Genomic DNA, 20437 nt, shown 5'->3' on the forward strand with positions numbered 1-20437 from the left:
AGATAAAATCATCATTTTTATGCTAATGATTCTTAGCTCTATTTATCAAGCCCTAATCTTTCTCCTGCACTACTGCTTTGAATCTCCAATTGCCCAATAGATATCTCATGCTGGATGTCCTATAGATGTCTTAAACACAACATATCATGATCATAATAATTAGTCTTTAGATTGATGTGGTGTTTCTTTTCTTTACATGATCATACTCATTGTCCAGGAAACACATTAAAGCTAAACTCCATTTTAAGCACTAGTCTGCTTAAAACAATTTGTATTAATATTAATCTAAATCAAGTACCTTGTAGTTTAGAGAGAAGTTCTAAATTGTCGTGATTTCCCTATGCCTTAATACATTTCTCTACCCCAAATTTATAAGAATCTTTTAAAAATTATTTTAAACTTAAATAGAAAACAGGAAAAGAAAAAAATTGCTGTATACACAGCAGAACATGAAAGAATTAAAAATATAAAGTAAATTTCCATTTAAATAAAGCCTATATAATAAATACTATACATTGTGTTCACAGCTTTCTATCTTTTCTTTGCTTCCTTATAGATTTTCTTTTGCTCTCTGCTGTGTACTTTTTACCTTATTCTTTCCTCTCCTTTCCTCCCCCACTCCCAGGCTACAATTAAGCATATATAAACGCATATATGTTAGGATCCTTATAAGGTGCTAAGTCACTGGAATTGATAGAGACAATAATTATCTAATTTAGCATGGTATTTAACAGATCTCTAGTTCACTAATGTACTTAGTACTTATTAGAGTTCCACAAGATTCACATCTTTAAGAGAGCATATATAAAGAGGAGCCCATTAAAGGACAAGCCCACTAGAGGAGAAGCCCACTCTTGGGGGTGGAGACAGATTCATTCCATCTTCCACCTTTGTTGTGGCTGGAGACTGAAGCAGAAACCATTGGACTCTGGGAGATTCACAGGCCAGGATTCAGTCGAGCAGATTCACAAGCCAGAGAAGGCAACTTAAACTCTCGGAACCAAGACAATAGAAGATCTCTAAGAAAAACTAGCCAAGCCCCAAGTGAAGGAGATAAAACTTTGAAGGAAACAATAAAGGATTTGGATTTTAACTCCTGGCTGCATTTGGGGGTGATTACTGAACTGAAACTAAGGCTGCCTCCAGAAGTTCCCTAAGAAACCTGCTCCCAGAGAACATTATATTTTAGAGAAGAATATTACACATATATACATGTGTGGATGCATATACATGATGTATATGTGTATGATTATAGATAGTGATGTATATATGCATAAATGTGCATGTGTGGGTATGCAATACACATATGTATGCATATTCATGTATACATACACATAGATATCTAAAACACACATACATATACATATACATTTATCTGCATCTATATAAGATCATTCTATGTTTGTCTTCTGTTTCTCCAAAGGTAGAGAACATCTTCCTATATAAGTCCAAATCTTACCATGTTTTTCTAGCTCCCTCAAGTCATCATTTCCTATATCACAGCAGTATTCCAACTTTATACTTTCTTATTTTAAATAATCTAAAACAATATTGATTAATATGATTGACATAGAGTGTAATTTTCCTATTTTTCTCTTTTGATTAAATCTATTTTATCTTTAACTTTGTTTGAGATCATGATTGCTATCCCTGATTTTTTTCCACAATAAATTTTACTTCTGATCTTTATTTTATACTTTGAATATCTCTTATTTCCTTTTCCTTCTGACTCTTCTAATTTACTTCTACCGATTACCTGGCTCTCCTGTAACTTAATCTATTCCCCCACCAATGATCCCTCCTTTATTCTGTCCCCCCCACTCTATCTCTCTTTATCCCTTTTCCAGTAATCTACATACCTTATTCCATTTCCACTGATCTACATATCCTTCCATAACCCCTTATCCTATTCTTATTTTTAAAATAAATTTAGAATGCTTTTATTCCCTTCTAAAGGTATATGTTGTTCTCTCCTTAAAATCCTTCCCTCGTCCTCTCCCTTCTCCCTATTCCTTTACCCTTTTATTTCTTTCTAAATTTGGAAGACTTTTATACATATATAAATATATGCATATTTGTATTTCCCTCTTTAACTCATTCCTATTGAGAATAGGGTTCTAGAACTATAGCCATCCTCCCTCATTCCTCTATGTCAGTTTTTCTTCTTTCAAGTCATTTGTATAATTGCTTTTTTTTTACCTTTTCTTACATGATTTTGCTTTTTTGGATCAAATCATACTCAACTCTACCCCAGTCTTTCTTTCAAACTACCCAATTACTAATGACTTTATCCTGATTGAGTCTCTTGTAATTAGTTTTTTGATGTTTACTATATATTTCTCTTGGATCTTGTATGTCAAATTTTCTATTAAGTTCAGACCCTTTTGCGATAAAATCCTAAAAGTCTGGCAATTCATTGAATTATTGTTATTGTTGTACAGGGTTATGCTTAACTTTGTTGGGCATGATATTTTCTGTCACAACCCCAGTTCTTTATATATCATGTTCCAAAACTCATGGTCTCTCAATGTAGCTGCTACTAGATCTTGTGTGATTCTCATTGTAGCTCTGCTGTATTTGAATTGGAGTTTTTTGTTGTTTCACATAAATATTTTCTCCTTAACCTTAGGGTTTCAGAATTATGATGTTCCTGTAGGTTTTCCTTGTAGGTTCTCTTTCAGGTGGTGACCAGTGAATTTTTTTGTCTATTTCTACTTTCCCCTCTTGTTCTAACATTTTAGGACCTGACTCTAGGGACAATTTTCTTTATTTTTCATACTATTATATCAAGATTTTTTTGTTGTTGATTATAGCTTTCAGGTAACTCAGTTATTGTGCTTTCTCTTCTTGATCTGTTCTCCAGATCACTTGCTTTTCTTATGAGATGTCTCATATTCTCTTCTATTTTTTCATTCTTTATATTTTGTTTTATCATTTTTTGGTCTTTTATAACTTCTATCTTCCCTTTACCCCATTCTAATTTTCAAGGAGTTGTTTTCTTCCTTAAGATTCTGGATCTTTTTTTTTTCCAAGTTGGTTGAACATGTGCAATTCTTCTAAATATATTTCTACATTTATCATACTGCATAAGAAAAATCAGCTCAAAAAGGGGAAATATGGTAAAGAAAAAAAAAGCAGCAAACAACAACAACAATAAAGGTGAAAATAGCATGATGTGATCCACATTCATTCTCCATAGTTCTCTGGATAAGGATGGCTCTTTCCATCACCAGTTAATTGAAATTGCCTTGAATCACCTCATTGTTAAAAGGAGCCAAGTCCATCATAGTTGATCATCACTTAATCTTGTTGTCACTGTGGTACAATGTTCTCTTGGTTCTGCACACTTCACTCAGCATCAGTTCATATAAGTCTTCCCAGGGTTTTCTGAAATCAGCCTGCTCATCATTTCTTATATAACAATAATATTCATATACCATAACTTATTCAATCATTCCCCAACTGATAAGCAATCACTTGATTTTCAATTCATTGCCACTAAAAAAAAAGTACATTTTTGCACATATGGGTCTTCCTTTTTTATGATTTTTTAGAAATCAAAGACTCAGTGGAGATACTACAGGATCAAAGAATAAGCACAGTTTGATAGCCCTTTGGGCATAGAGGAGGAATATAGTTCTGCCCCAACTCTTTTATTTTTAACTGTTTTACATCTACCCTGAGATGCTATTTGGTTTTGTTTGTGGGGGAAATCTGGAGAGCTTGGACCTATTCTACCATTTTCCCAGAAATCCTCTCCTTTTAAAAGAATCTTGAAGAAAAGTGTCATATAATGTTAAAATATCATTTTGGTTTCCAGAACAACAATCCCTAACAATAATCATTTCATCATCTACTTCAATTAGCCAGTTCCTTCCTTGTCCGTTCCCCTCATATATTTTCCTACAAGGAAAAGTCCAGAAAAAACTCTGAGGCTGGAGAAAACAATATTTCTTAATATTTTCTATTGTACTAAGAAGGAAGTTTTGAATAAGCTTCCACATAATTATATATATGGTTTTCCTGCTTCTGCCTTCTTGCCTACATCAGTTCATATATATCTTTTCCCTCCTGGATCTCCAAATTTTTTATATTCCTGAGTTCTTATGGCCCATATAGTCCTATTAATTTACAATGATTCTCCTTTGCAATGCCCATAGTAACCACCCAGACTTTCAGTTCTCAGTCAGTTATTTACTATCCCGTTGTATGTCATAGTTGCAGTAGGAGACCGCACGCAGCCAAAGAAAAAGACAAGGCTTAAAAATTTAAAGAGTGCTCTACAAAAAATTGCAACAGTTCGTGAGTAATTCTCCCCCCTCTCCTTTTTTTGTCTTGGATTTAGGGAATGAAAGGGAGATGGATAAGCTTAGAAGGGTAACCTGAGACAGATGGTGGAGGGTCTTTCAGGAATATCAGGATAAAGAGTTTGGGCTTTATTTGTTGGGAGGGAGGAAACACGAAAGAATTTGGAGCAAAGAAGGGACACAGTCTGAGCTTGTGCTTGAGATGATTTATTTGGTTGAGCATATGGGTTTGGTTTGCCAAGAAGAGAGATGAAAAATGGCCTTGGAGGCTGCTTAGAAGGTTTTTGCAATAATTGGAATAACAACCTCAAATAGTAATGGCAGGGAGAATGGAAAAGGGGGCACCAATTCAAGAAAGATCTCACTGGATGGTGGGCAAGTGGAGGCAGCAAATGCAGTTTTCTCTTTTGAGGAGTTTGACAAGGAAGGAAAAAGAGGAAAATATAGTGTGAAAAATACAATGGTAACAGAAAAGGAAAGAATTTTTGTTTGTTTCATTTTTAGAACTGGAGAGAGTGGTTTATATCTTATGGGAAGGAACCTTTTTAAATTTTTTTTCTGACAGCATCTGCAGTTTTATTATAGAAAACGACAGAGTAAGGAAAGTCCCCATGCCAATGCAGGTCTTAGGGAGTTGCTTAGACCTCTGACCTGTCTGTGTTCATCTAGAGGAGTCTTCTTGAATCTAAGATTGGCTCTCTCTCTCTCTCTCTACCAAACTAGACTGTCTTTCAAAAAGGGGCAAGGATGAATATTCAAAACTAAAAGAGGCCATTGATCATGAAATGTTCTAAAGGAGGTGGAAGTAGATGGAATCAAGAATATAAGTAGAGGAATAGCCCTAGAAGTACGAATGTTTGTTTGTTTGTTTATTTTTCATGGAGGCAACAGGAAAGGAGAAGATGAATAAAAATGTGTTCGTGTTTGGGAATGAAAAAAGGAAATTAAGAGAGCTTTATAATTGCTTGGTGGTTGTTGTCCTTTGTTCTCAAAGAGAACCAAAACAACATGACTATGTTATAGTTAAGGTACAGTGTGTCCATCTGTGGCTATCAGACCAATATGAGTTTAAAGTTTACCACAGAGATGCCCAGAGAGAATGTATAGGATAGAACTTTGTGAGTGGGAGGGGAGCATTGAAACAATACAGAACACTAAGAGAGTGTAGTAAAGTACAGATAGTTAGGAAAACATAGTTGGCATGCTTGACAAGTTTTGTCAAAAATTTCCTGCATTTGTCCTAATGATTTTTTTTTACTTTCAATTGTGTTAATTTTATGTTTACTTTTAGTAATTTTTTATTTGGGTCTTTTGTTGATTTAAAAATTTTTTTAAAGTGCATACTCATCCACTCTTTCCTTTGTGGTATAAATTTATTTCTGACAACTGCAAAAAAATAAAATAAAATAAAGTTTACCACAGGAGAGGTACAGATAATCCATGTGAACATATGAAGCGGGGGGGGTCTTTAAATCTCCATATCTCATTTTTCTTTTAAGCTACTTTTATTCTGGTTTGCTCATAGAGCATAGTATCTTCTTTAACGAGGACATGGCAGACTTTATAATTAAGTAAGAGGTGAAGTCACAGTTTGGGAAACTCAAAAAGGGGAAAAGGTTAGGAACAGATACTGCCGGAACAACAAAAATGAGTCAGTTCAAGTTAAATGACAGAACTGTTGAGTAGCAGTGAAGGCCCCACTTAGATTAGGTTGTACAGATTTGTCACTGAAGTAGGCAACACAGTCAGTTATGTTCTGGAGCATCTCTTGGCATTCTGAGACCAGAATCAGAGAAAATGGACAGGGGGGCTCGGCTGAGGTCATGTGTCGGCAAGGCAAGTAGGACAGGAAATCAAGAGGGCAAGAAATCAAGGGTGGCAATCACGCCATTGAAATGACCATGTTTTGTGGGAGGGTTTGGTTTATGTTTTCCAAGTAACATGCCAACTGTGCTTTCTTCTTCCAGGTGCTTATGGCTCCTATACACATGGTGAAGTTTCTCCTAACTCTTATTGCCCATTAATTCGAGGTAAATGGACATTATTAATCCTTGGATGGCTCAATAAAAATGCCAATTGGGAGATGATTTGGTTAATTTTTTCTCTATCCCCACTTCTATGTCAGTCTTAGCTTTAAAAAGGATGGTACTGAACCTGGGATTTCATTGGTATAGGAACTCCCAGATGAGGAAACTCCTCTGCCATTATAGGTTGGAACACACTCTGCTATTTAGGCTTTTAGAAAGTTACCTGGGGGAGGGCGGAGCCAAGATGGCAGAGAGGAAAGTTACCTGGACATTGAAAAGGTTGTAACTTGTCCAGGGTCCCACAGTCACGTTGGTCAAAGGCAGGCCCCTTGAATGCAAGTCTTCTAAGCTACAGATCAGGCCTTTATCCATTCTATCATCATGCTTCTCACAGCTTTTAAGGATATAGTCAAAATTCTGAAGAATGGTATACCCTTCTGAACAGCTCTTCCACTCCCCTCAAGGAGCTATGGATCAATTCCATCTGTTCACTATTGGGAGCAAGGCTATAATGTGGGCCTTTGGGACATGACCAAAAAAAATTTAAAAGAGAGAAAATTTAATATCATGGGCAACATGATGTTATAGAAGAAATGCTGGTTTTGGCACAAAATGATATGATTTCTAATTTCACTTTTGTCACCTTCAACTTCTCCATTTCCCAGTTTCCTAATGTGTAAAATGAAGGTGGATTAAATGTTTCCTAAAGTCTCTTCCTGTTATATACTCACAATCCTAAGACTTAGCACAATACAAATTTCAGGTTTGTTTTCCTTATTAATAATGCTCCTTATTCTCCCTTAGCACAATGGGCAGTACCTGAGAGGCTGCAGAAACTAGACATTCTGTGTAAGATGGAGGTAAAACTTCATTATTATACAACCTGGAAACCATGTCTGCCTGGGCCAAAAAGTATTTTAGACTTTCCTTTTTTTCTTTTAAAGTTTAAAGAAGATTTTGAAATGTTTTTTGAACCACTTCTGAAAACAATTCCAAGACTTGGACCACCAGCCATTCTAGCCTATAAACCAGAGCTACCTCCACACGATAAAATTACTAAGGTAATATTCATTTATGTTCTTAATATTGAAAAATTTATCATAGTAATAAGAACAGCACTTGACATTTGACCAGCTCTGAGCGGGCCTTCTGTCAGCTTTGATGTATCCTGGTTCTGTGACCCATGCCAAATCTCAGTGTCTGGGATCTTCTCTGAACCTGGAAGTAGCTGAGAAGGTGCCTGTTTTCCAGAAGGAGCCTTCTCATCTAGGACTTCCAAAGGTAACAAAAAGCACCTTAGTAATACAAATGAACTAGAAAGTATAAATGGCGTGATGAAGAGAATGATGTGGCAAGAGATTCACTTGCCTAATTTTGGGAAAATGGGAAAGCCATTCAAGTTCTGAGAGCTTCCATTTTTCATCCTGTATACAATAAGGACTAAATCTTCTCCTTGTTCGAGAACTCCAGTTTTAGAAGTCTGATGCTGACATGTTACACCTTGAGAACAACTCCTGAAGCTTTCTAGCAGGAAGCTTCACATTTAGGTCTGGGAGGGGAAAAAAGAGAATGAAATCTACTGATTTTGTTTCTTTAGAAAAATTATTTGATGGAAATATTGCATGGATTTGTGGGCTCTGCATGTGGTCATTTAAATCATCTAATAGGCAGACATCTGGATTCTATGGCTTCACTTGGGGCATCATGTGAACTAATCCAAGTGTCATTTTATTCCACAGTCTCAGGAAACAGTAAAGACAAATTAGGGATTAGCAGCTATGGGTGGTAACCCCAGAAGCAAGTAATGAAAAGTCATCCCCTCCACTGGAAAAATAAATCAGCCATAATAGCCAGCCTACGTAAGTAGGGCTTGGAAAGCACTTTAGATACATTATCATATCTGGATCATCAGAGTAATTTTTCGAGTTAAGTGCTCTCCTCCCCATTTTACAGAAGAGGAAACTGAGGTTGAAAGTGGGGACGTAATTGTGTCCATGTTCACACAGCTAGCAACTGGCAGAATCGAGACCAGAATCTTGGACAAGAATTCTTGTGCCTGGATCAAGCTCAAGTCCCACAGCAGAAATTATGCAGAAGTTAATCCCATCATGGGCATGCCCTGGCATGAGGAATGGCACAGTGCCACCATAAGGCCTTAAGAAATGTTTATTGACTGACTGTCCCCCAGAGAATCCAGTCTCTTTCCCCTTGGGTGTGTGGGTGAAATCCTTTATTATATTGTTTGAAAAACTTATTATTGGATTGTTCAAATCCAATTTTACAGGACGAAAGACTGCGCCCAGAACGTTGTCTTGATCTCAGGTATTCTCTAAGAATGCCTGAAATGATTACAAGGAATTTTAGATTCCCTCAGGTCCTAGACCTAGACAAAATATTTCTGTTTTGTGTTGCTATACTCAGGTCTTATTTTGGGTCTAGGCAAACTTATGTTTTGGTGTCCACTCAAATTTTATTAAATGTTTTCTCTACTGGTTTCTATCTTCATCTAACTAGTTTAAAAACTCTATATAATATAAATCTTCCAGAATTAGATAAGAGGGAGCCACTTTTCCTTTCTGGTTTTCTCCCCCTTCTTCTTTTTCTCTCCGTTTGTCTTTCTCCATCTTTGTTGATCTCTGTCTCTGTCTCTGTGTCTCTGTCTCTGTCTGTGTGTTGATCTCTGTGTTCTGTCTCTGTCTTTCTGTCTGTCTTTCTGACTTTCTCTTTGTCTCTGATTCTCTGTCTCTCCTAAATGACATAATACATTTCTTTGTAAAACTATTTTGGATGATGATTTGTTCTCATGAACAACAGTTATTAGGAAAAAGAGAGATGCCAGGAGTGGCAGCCTTAATGATTGCATTTCATATTGGCAGGAGCCAGCAGACAACCATGAGATGAGACAGAAATGGTAGCCATTGAAGGAACTATTCCCACCTTCTTTCCCACCTTATGGCAGTAAGGTGACTCTGTACTAGTCAAGACTGTGGTTGAGCTTCTTGAAACATAGATCTATAACTGCAAAAACCTTCAGAGATTATCTAGTCCAATTGGCTCATTTTAAAAGTTAGGAAAATGAAGCCCAGAAAAGGGAGACGTATCTTGCTCAAGAACACACAGATAGTAAGGATAAAATGCTGAATTTGAACTTTTAATCCATAGCTGAAACTCTTTCCATTGTAACCATGCTGCCTCCTAAGTTGATTATTCAATCTGCTATACCATCAGAATACCTAAAGTTCCTTCTCATCCTAAAATTCTGTGATCAATTTGGGAGGGGAAGGATGGGAATATGGGTAGAGAATAAAGAAGCCAAAGGATGACCTTAAAGTTCAGAATTGTTTTTACTACTGATTTGGAACAAAAAGCAAACAAACAAAAACAACCCTAAACTCCATGATTAACCCAAGAAGCTACTCTATGAAATATGTTTATTAAATAGTAGAACAGGAATTCATTGGAAGTCAAGTCAAAATAGGGAGGAAAAAATTCTTGCGCTTGAGGGACAAATCATTGGAACCTTATATTGGAGTTTCAAATCTTTCTAAGGAGGTGATGCTTTTAGCAGCAATGTGGTCTAATGGGCAGAGTGCTTTTCTTGGACTCAAGAAGACCTGAATTCAAATCCTGTCTCTGATGTTTGACATAAGTATTTAATCCTGATTACAAATCATTTAACCTTTCTCATACTGTGTCCTCATCTAGAAAGTGGAGATAATAATAATCATCCATCCCACAGAGTTGTTGTAAGGATCAAATGAGATTTTTGTAAAGTCCTTTACAAACCTTAAAGCATTATAGGAGTGCTAGAGTTTTTTTTAATTATTATTAATCCCTGATGGAATTTTTTTATAACAAAATGGATAAACCACTTAGAAAGCAAAAGGTAAAGAATGCGTTCCGGAAAATAGAAGGTCAACACTTTGGATATTATGAGAAGGGATGAAGAGAAAGACAAAAGAGGGAGAGAGAGAGAGGAAAGAAAGAAAGGAAGGAAGGAAAGGAGGGAAAGAGGGAGAAAGAGGGAACAAAGAAGATAAGAAAAAAGGAAAAGAAGGAAATAAAAAAGGAAGGAAGAGAGGGAGGGAAGGAAGGAAGGAAAGAAGGAAGGAAGGAAAGAAGGAAGGAAGGAAGGAAGGAAGGAAGGAAGGAAGGAAGGAAGGAAGGAAGGAAGGAAGGAAGGAAGGAAGTGAGGAAAGGAAGGGAAAGCAGGAAGAGAAGGAAGAAAGGGAAGGGAAGGAAGGAAAGGGAAGGAAGGAAGTAAAGGGAAGGAGAGAGGAAGCAAGGAGAGATGAAGGGAGAAAGAGAGAAAGAAGAGAAGGAAAGAGATAAAGGAGGGAGGGAAGGAGAGAGAGAGGAAAAGAGGGAAGGAGGAAGGGTAGCAGAAAAGGGAATAAAACATTTAAATATACCCTATGGGAGACACTTAAGTACTTACTATTAAATATGCTGAAACAGAAAATCTTAAAAAGAAAAGAAATTTAAAAGAACTAGATAATTTTCAGAGAAAAAAAAAGCTAAGAGAGTTGGAAAGTTGGAATGTCTTTGACTCTGCTTTAGCCTAACTAAGCAAGTCTTTAAACACAGGGCCCTAAAGCATGGCTTTTGTGTTATAAACTGTACCATACACATAGTAGGCATTTACTATTCATTGTATTAAATTGAATAGCAATGGGATGAACTTTTTAAGGTGCTAATTCATTCTCTGGTATAATCTCAGAGCATACTTTAATCCATTAAGAAGGTGATGGAGAAAATGCTAATAATGGAGTTACTTTGTATTATTAACTTATTATATAACTTATTACACTTAAAAGTGTGTCTTGAGTACATTTTTTCCAGAGCTCTAGTTGTTAAATATTTACCAGGACTCTGTTGTTTATAGGGGAAATTGGAGGTAATTTCAGAAGGAAGGCATTAGCATTGAGGAATAATGGAAGAGGGTTCTTGGGATTTTAGCTGAGAATTAGGAAACTAGGAGATGGAGACAAGAAGGAGGAGCATTTTAGGCACAGGGGATATATAGTGACAAGGTTCATAGCAAAAAATGGAGCATTGTAGGGAAGAAACAGCAAGGAGGACAATGTGGCTGGTTCTGGAGTAAGTGGAAGATAATAAAATGTAAGAAGAAAAGAAGAGATCAGTTGTAAAGGGCTTTAAAAATACAAGAGAGGAAATTTCATTTGATTTTAGGGATAATAAGGAGACAGTGAAGTTTATTGAGAGGAGGGGGACATGGTCAGCCCTGCACCTTCGGAAGATGACTTTGACAGTTGAGTGGAGCATGGACTAGAGTAAAGATCTGAGAATGGAAGACTGACCAGAAGGCTATTGAAATAGTCCAAGAGAGAGATGATGAGGACCTGTACCAAAGAGATGTCTATATCAGATTGCAAAGGCCATACCTATCAGGGATATCCTGAAGATGGAATCGACAGGACTTGGCAATGAATTGGATATGCTGAAGAGATGATTGAAAGAGAAGGCCGAGTCTAGAATGACATTTACATTGCAAGCCTGTGTTAACAGAAGGATGGTGGTGCCTTCAGTAGCAATAGGGAAGTTTGGAAGAGAGCAGAATTTGGGAAGGAAAGATGAGGTTAGATTTGGACATGTTGGGTTTAAGTTATCTATAGGACACACAGTTTTAGATGCCTTGTAGGTAATTACCTATGTGAAAATGTGATGTAAAAATGGAAATTAGGAGCAGGGTTAGAGCTGCAAAAGTAGATCTGAGAATCATCAACATAGAATTGAATCCTTGAGAGCTGATGAGGTCATCAAGGAAAATAGTATAAGAAGAAGAAAAGAAGGACCATGGACAGAGCCTTAGGGAATCCAATGTTAAGAGGTATGACCTATGTGAATCTGCAAAAATGGCATTATATGTTACCTCATTTGATCATTGCAACAGCCCTGTGGGGTAGGTGATATTATGATCTCATTTTAGAGTGATTCGAGGTGACCAATTTAACAAGAATGGCTCCTCAGGTCTAGAATTTCTGACGTGTTTGTTCAAAAAAAAAAAAAAAAAAAAAGCCAAACTTGACTTGGGACTTTCTAGTCACTCCTTGTCTTGTAGTAGACCCATCTCCACAAGTCCTGATTGACTCTGAGGTCCTTTCTTGAACTGAACTACCAAGCGTTCAAAGTCTACAATGGGCTGACCAAATTGTTTGAATGCCAAATGTATGTTTGCCTAAAAGACTTATTTCACAAAAAAACTCATATAAGGCAAGCACTCAAAGGTCAGAAGAATTGATACAAGGACTCTCCCAAAGTCTCCTTAGGAAGAACATTGGAACTGATGGTGAGACATGGAGATGCTGGCCAGGGGCCATCACCCGGTGTAGCCTGACTGAGTCAAAGGCAGCGCTCTGCCCTAAGAGCACAGCAGGATTGCAGTAACTCAAAAGAAACATGAGATGTGTGAATTTAGAGACAGCTCCAAAGGTTCACACAGATGATTTGTGCCTAATCTGTAGAAGGGCCACAGATGGACACACTGTACATTGACAAAGTGATGCCATTTTGGTTCTCTTTGAGTATATGGACAACAACAATCATTATATTATTTATTATTGTGCAGAATTTAGCCACAACAAGGTAAAACTCGCATGATTTCCTATCTCTCTTCCATCAAGTATACGTTACAGTCTTCAGTGAAGGAGGGCTGCACAGGTACATGTGACAGCTCCTTCATTAGGGGAGGAGGCTACATAGGTTTGCAGGACAATCTCTTGTGACTGAAGGTGCCAAACCAACACCAGGGAAAAGCAGCCCAAGTATGCTTTGAGCCCTTTTAGAAATCAGCATCCTAGACTAACTCAAACATTAGCCCATCCCCTTTTGAATTGTAAATCTTTTTTGTTTCTTTTCTTCTTTTTAATAATGTTTTTTTATTTTCAAAATATATACAAAGATAGCTTTCGACATTCACCCTTGCAAAATCTTGTGTTCCAGTTTTTTCTCCTTCTCTTCCTCCCACCCCCTTCCACAAATAACAAATAATCCAATATAGGTTTCACATGTGCATGAATTGCAAATGTTTTTTATTTCTTTTCTTTTTTAAAATAATGGTTTTTTATTTTTAAAATATATACAAAGATAGCTTTCAACATTCACCCTTGCAAAATCTTGTGTTCCAGTTTTTTTCCTCTTCTCTTCCTCCTCCTTCCCATAGACAGCAAATAATCCAATATAGGTTAAACATGTGCATGAATTGCAAATCTATCAAAATTGTCTTCTCTTGTTAGGAAAATTTATCTTTGAAAGGTTAAGCAAGGGCAGCTAGATCTCAAGGGATAGAGCACTGGGCCTAGAGTCAGGAAGAAGTAAGTTCAAATCCAACCTTAGACACTTACTAGCTATATGATCCTAGGCAACTCACCCACTTAATCCTTTTTGTCTCAGTTTCTCATCTGCAAAATGATCTGGAGAAAAAAATGGCAAATACTCTACTAACTTGGTCAAGAAAACCCAAATGGGGTCACAAAGAATTGGACATCTGAACAGCAACAGAGGACTTAGCTTGGACATATTCATATGCCTTGTATGTGATGATAAACTCCTTTTGGCCTCATTTTCCTTAGATTGTCTTATTTGTTAGGCAAAGCCTTGATGAAGATTTTTCTTTTAACAATATAATTCATTACTTGATATTGTATAATATATTATGTTACATTTAAGAATATATAAATACATATTTATATTTATAAAAGCATTGGAGAAAACCAAAATAATCAACAAATATATGTGTATATGCCATACACATATATATGTAAGCATGTCTTAATGGTTCTGGTAAAAGTGGAGCAATTTTCGACCAGAGGATTTTCTAGTCACCGAGAGGAAATAGAACTTCAGCTTTGGGCATTCTTCCCAGAAAGCAAGTCATTCAGAGGAAAGAATGCTAAATTTGGAGACAGAGAACCATAGTTTAATTTTATTTGCTACCAAATTTAGGGCAAGTCAGCAGTAGAATGTGAGTTCCTAGCAGGGAGCCACTGTTGTTCCATTGGCTTTTGTTCCACAGTGTCTCGCGGCTGATGCTGTTGATGCCATTTGTTTGTCTCTGGTTCTTCAAGAGGACCAGGACATCAGAGAGATGATACCATGGCATGCAAGTGAATTGGACTGAAGCGAGGGAGGGCTGGACAAGGTTACCTGTCTCACTTTCCCCTCCAGAGCCATCTGGGTCCAGTGGCCAGACAAAGAGCAAGATGACTGGAGATGGCTCTGGATGCAATGGAAGACCGCAGGCTTTTTAAGCTAGGCAATGTCTGTTGAACTGATTGAAACTCCCTGAGCTTGAAGATTGAATTAGTTAACCTGTAATATTGCTCCCAGGGCAGAGCACTGGGTTTGGAACCAGTCAGATTCAAATGCTGACTTTGTCACTGACTGCCATGTATCGGCAATCCTCCTGTCCTCTCCAGAATTCAGTTTTCTCATCTGACAAAGAAGAGACTTGAACTATGTGACTTCAAACATTCCTTCCAGTTCAAGGTGTATGATCCTATGATTCTTCTTGGATATTCTTGTATTTATCAACACTGATTATTTTTATTTTTTCCAGTACTGGGAGAAGGAATACCCTGCAAGCTGTGAGTTTTGTGGGAGAAATTTGAAACCATTTCCTTCCCTGGATGATGACGACTTTAACGCTGAAAACTATGAGAAGGTAAGATGTGTGAAAAAAAACCCCACAAAACAAAGCTTCACGAGGGAAACATTTACAAAATATGATAGTATAACACATGATATTAGACAACTATCCTAATCCCTATTCACACCAATAAATCCAGTCCCTATGGAGTTGATATTGTACATATTGTATGGTATTTCAGGATTCTAAGGATAACCTTGAGGGGTTGGGGATTGTTTTTCTAACACTCAAGTTAGCTCACAAGTTCCTTCCAGTACACTGTGATTACTGGTTGACATCAATTAGTTAGTCAGACCTAATTAACTTTTAGAAAGAGTTATTTATTTACTAAAGTAGAATAGTTGCCTCAAAGCTCTCTCTGTGACCCATTCTCCCATGAGTACATAGAACACAGGGGAAAGTAGGCTTAAGCTTAGAGACCACATGTAACAGACAACTCACAGTTTCTGGAAGACCTTTTGGTGTGATTCTCAAGATATTTCCTTTAGCTTTTTGTCTGTCCTTGGCTCTCAATAAAGATGCTGCCATCAGTTGTTTCTGAGATGTTGCTAGGATGCTGGTGACAAGTCTAAAATCCTCAAGACTTTTTAACTCTCAAAAGGTCTTAAATTGATAGGCTAAGGAAGAGACAGGAGACTGCATTCCCTGGTCTCCCCAAAGAATTCATTTGGCCCAGAGCATCTCAAAGCCCAGTTGCTTGACTTTCTGATTCCTGGTTTGATACAAATTCCCAGAGGGCAAGACCAAGTGCTTTACTTGATTGAGCCCCATGCCATGACCCTTCATACAAAATTTTCTGTGCCTGTCAGTTGAATTGTAATTTTATGGGATGATCATCGGTTTTTAAATTGACTGATGATTAAAAATACAACTTTGTTTTCTAGCTCTTCTGTTGTCCTGAGTTCAGGAAGCTGTTTGAATATGTTCACCATGAAAAGAACCTAATCAAAAGTATGTATCCAGTATCAGGATCAATCTGCATCGACCCCCACCCACACTTTAGCAGTGAAAAGGAGAAACGTAAAGTAAAAGAAAAAGTCGTCCAGAGGTAATACCCATCATCCTGAGGAGTAGCTCCTAGCACCTAAAGGCCACACGTTCTTCAGACAGCAAAAGACAAAGACCCAATGGTGTTTAGAAACAGAACTTCTCATTCAGAAAGAGATGGGCCAGCTAGTGGCTACAGAATCACCCTGGGGGTCAAGGCACCGTTGATTTAGAAGAAACATATTCTTTATTTTCCTGTTGAGATCTACCATGGTATAATAGACAGAAAGCCTGACTAAGATATACAGAGAGAACAAGTTTCAAGTTCCATCCTTAGCATATTCCAGATATGTTTTCCTGGGTAAGGCACCCTACCTTTCAGAGTTTCTGGCCACTCTCTAAGACTGTAAGTTGTGGAGCAGGTACCAATGTCAATCAATTATAGTTCTGGTCCAAAAGTTCTTCAATTACCATTAATGAGAGGCAACCTGGTATTGTGGAGGTGTGCTGCATTGAAAGTCAGAGGATGTGGGTTTGAATTCTGGCTATCCCATTTATTAGCTAACCTTAGGGAAGTCATATAACTTACTTATGGAAATCCACTCTTCTCTTGAGCTTCAGATTCCTTCTTTGTAAAATGAAGGATTTGAATAAATAAATCCTTCCAGATCTAAATTGATGATTTTATGAACACACATATACATAAATACATATATACAAAGAGAGTGAAAGACATGTGTATCCCTTGGGACCCAGAGAGTGATAAGACAAGCCCTACTGTCATGGAGTTCAGGAAATAGCAAGGCTTCTTGATTGGTCCTATCAAATTAAATTTATAATAGATTGCACTGGGGTATCAAAAGTGGGTAGGTTTGCTGGATCATCTAAGTACAAATTGCATCTTGGTCATGTATCTTAATTTCTTTAGAATCCAGGAGAGACACATAGCCAGAACCTTTGTATTCATGGCAAATGAACAAGAAGAAGGTGAGTTTATTCTAGTTAATGGGCAGCCCAAGGTAATTAAAAAGCCTGAACCTTTGATATCAGCATTTTGCATAATAACTTCTTTGTTGTTGACTTTAAAATAGAAACAGGCTAGGAGAAAGACTTCAGCATAGTTGGAAGCTTTTTTGGTCAGGAGCTATGGGAGGACATGGATAAAAATCACATGGGATGAGGTCTTCTGGATGTGGGCAAGCAGTCCTTACATTAAAGAGATCACAAAGCTAATTAGGGGCAAAAGACCAGCTAATTGCGTGCTAAAGCAATGGAGTGTTCTATTTACTTAGACATTCTGGCTGATTAGAAACCCTTTATATTTCAACTCTAATTGAAAAACTCTTCTAAGTTGGTTTTTGGATATTTGCTAAGGGTAGTCCTTTGAATACAGTTGAATCTTTCCTTGTTAGTTGGGAGCTCTATTGACCAACCTCAGGACCCACCTTTGGAATATACATTCTAATTGTGTAATATGAAAGAAAGAGACTGCATTCAATGAAAATTGACCATGAAAAACAAATTTAAACCAACTCGATCTGGTAGATGAATTTGCTTTTCTTCAATTTGTCTCATTCTCCTAAAAACAGAGTGCCAGGGGGAAAAATCCACATAATTGAGGGTTTAACATATTAGATTGTAGATAAGGTAAGTCTCATACTCTTTCTTTCTTTCTTTATTTGATAAAAAAATCCAGAAAATTATCTGAAGAATAAATGTTGTAAAGTTGTAATACAAATTAAACTAATATATTGTATGAAAGTTCTGAAAAAGTATTGTTGCATATTAATATTAGAATTTTTTTAAGCATTCACATGTGCTTCTTTTTTTTAGTTAATGTAAAGCAGAATAGGACAGTAACGTATCAACTTGCCCGGCACCCCTCAATAAAAATAGTGCAAGACAAAACCTTAGCTGATTCAATAATCGAGGATCAATGTGCCTTTTGTATTGACAGTGGTGATATTTGGACACTACCTTGCTTAAAGGTAATTTTTTTTCTGTCACTTTTTTTTGGTTTTTATTTTTATAACCCATGTTAAGCATTTATTTAAACGTTATCAGGATTGAGATAGTGTGATATGCTCATAGAATTGTAGGCAAATATCCAATTGGAGACAAGAGTTGAAAGGACTTCAGAGATCATTTCAACCAACTGCTAACCAAATCATCAATCCTGTCTACAAAATTCCTAACAAGGGGTCATTTACCTTTTTTTCTGAAGGTTTCAATGATAAAGAACTCATAGTCTTCTAAAGTAACTTATTCCATATTGGAACAGCACTAATTTCTTATGAAGTTTTTCCTCATGTTGATCTAAAATCTACCTGTCTACAATTTGTAACTTGTGAATTTAATTCTGTCTTCCAGGAACAAGAAGAACAATTCTTTCTAATACATAGCAATCCTTGAAACACTTGAAGACTATAATCCTGTCCCATGCTCATAGTCTTCTCTTCTCCAAGATAGAGTATCCCCCATTCTCTCAACCATTCACCACCATATTGCATAGTGTCACGTTCCTTCAACATCCTTCAACAACTGTCCTTTAGATATGTTCTAGCTAATCAGTGTTCCTTCCAAAAAGGGCAGCCAGAACTTGACTTTTTTGCTAGCTATACCATCCTCATAGCTCCATAGCTCATGTTGAGCTTGGAATAATCAAATAAAAAACCCAGATTTTTTTTTTTATAGATAAACTATTATTTGTCATGCCTTTTGTTTTTTAAAATAGTATCTTATGTTCTTTTCAAATATATGTTGACAATTTTTAGCAATCATTTTTCCTCCATAGTATTTTATTTTTCTAATTGCATGTAAAAATAGTTTTTAGCATTCATTTTTGTAAGATTTTGAATTCCAAATATTTTCCCTTCCTCCCTTACCCCCTTCTTCCCAAGACAGCAAGCAATCTGATATAGATTATACATGTACAATCATTTTAAACATAGTTCCATATTTGTCATGTTGTGAAAAGAAAAATCAGAACAAAAGGGAAAAACCCATGAAGAAAAAAAGCAAACAAAAAAAGGTTAAAATAGTATGCTTTGACCTTTATTCAGTCTCCATGGTTCTCCTTCTAGCTACAGATGACATTTTCCATTCCAAATCTATTGAAAATGTCTTGGATCAATGTATTTCTGAGAATAGCTAATTCTATACAAATGAATCGTCCCTGTGAATGGCATTTCCCATCCCAAGTCTCTTAGAATTGTTTTGAATCAATATATTGCTGAGAATAGCTAAGTCTATCATAGTTAATCATCACCTTACTTTGCTGTTACTGTATACAATGTTTTTTTGGTTCCACTCACTTTATTCAGCATCAATTCATGTTAATTTTTCCGGGCTTTTCTGAAATCAGCCTGTTCATCATTTCTTATAGAACAAGGAAGAATGTTCATATTCCTCTCCAAAGTTGATTGTTAAATTTTCAGTGAGCCCCGTACCTCAAAAATCAGCAAGCTACAAATAAGGACTTTGTTAATTATTTTTATTAATTGGCTAGAAGGACTTTAATGCAGATGAAGCTTAAAAGTGTTATGAGTATATTTTTCCTTAAAGAATTGGTTGTTAAGCATTTATCAGCATTCTTCTGGACCTAATGTATACAAATATAAATGGGAGCAAGCATAAATAAGTGGGGAGATCAGAAAGATTTTGTGTCAGATGGAACATTCGGATTGAGTTTTAATGGAACATAAAAATAAATGAGGATAAAGAAGTATATATTAGGCATAGGGAACAGACCATGTTAAGATCATTAGGCTAAGCTCAGTAGGTCAACTTAGCTGAAATAGGGGAAGAGAATTCTAGAAATGAAGTGGGAGCCACACTGTAAGATGCTTTAAGTTTTAGGCTAAGCAGATGATATTTCAGCCTAGTAGCAGTAAGGCTTCCTGGCTGGGAAATTACCTGCTCAAATTACCATGCCTGAAGATGATTTTGGCAGCAGAGTGAAAGATGGTTTGCAGAAGAGAGAGCCTGGAAATAGAGAACAATTCAAATTACAGCCTCCTAAGCTAGAGGAGTTGATGGCCAGAAATGTGGTAACAGTCTTGTGGGAGGGAGGAGGAGAAATGGATTAAATCCTATTAAGAAAGTCAGGTCAAAGGAGCCTACTTATCCTTTCTTTAACCACTTAAAACCTCTCCCTCTGAAGTTTCTTCAGTAAATTTAGGCTTAAGTCTGACATTCCTTCTCTTCACAAATAAAGATGGCAGCTTGGCCATTATCTCTCAAGGTTATCTCTGTTTCCCTTCCAAGATAATTCTAATTGTTATTTACTTACAGAGAGAAATCTGAGGAATTCTTAGTGCAAATTAAAGTATATATATTTTTAATATTTTTCTTCATGTTTCTTGGGATCTTTTATGCAACATGAAAATAAAATGTGGAAATAGTTTTGCATGATTTCCCATGTTCAATTGATATATTGCTTGTCTTTT

General features: G+C 36.7%; 1 protein-coding gene across 3 annotated transcripts in view; it reads left to right on the plus strand.

Moving 5' to 3' along the window:
• ERICH6 (glutamate rich 6) overlaps window positions 1-20437 on the plus strand; it is a 44287-nt gene that overhangs the window by 11812 nt on the left and 12038 nt on the right. For 2 of the 3 annotated variants that reach the window (XM_031957772.1, XM_031957774.1), the window contains exons 4-11: window positions 4219-4302; window positions 6275-6337; window positions 7139-7194; window positions 7279-7395; window positions 14913-15017; window positions 15887-16050; window positions 16918-16976; window positions 17823-17977. In XM_031957772.1, coding sequence (XP_031813632.1) covers window positions 4219-4302; window positions 6275-6337; window positions 7139-7194; window positions 7279-7395; window positions 14913-15017; window positions 15887-16050; window positions 16918-16976; window positions 17823-17977 — 803 coding nt within the window. The remainder of the gene's footprint in view (window positions 1-4218; window positions 4303-6274; window positions 6338-7138; window positions 7195-7278; window positions 7396-14912; window positions 15018-15886; window positions 16051-16917; window positions 16977-17822; window positions 17978-20437) is intronic. The other variant, XM_031957773.1, reaches the window with a different exon arrangement.

The sequence above is a fragment of the Sarcophilus harrisii genome, chromosome 3 (assembly GCF_902635505.1).
Source record: "Sarcophilus harrisii chromosome 3, mSarHar1.11, whole genome shotgun sequence".
In the NCBI taxonomy this organism is placed as follows: Eukaryota; Metazoa; Chordata; class Mammalia; order Dasyuromorphia; family Dasyuridae; genus Sarcophilus; species Sarcophilus harrisii.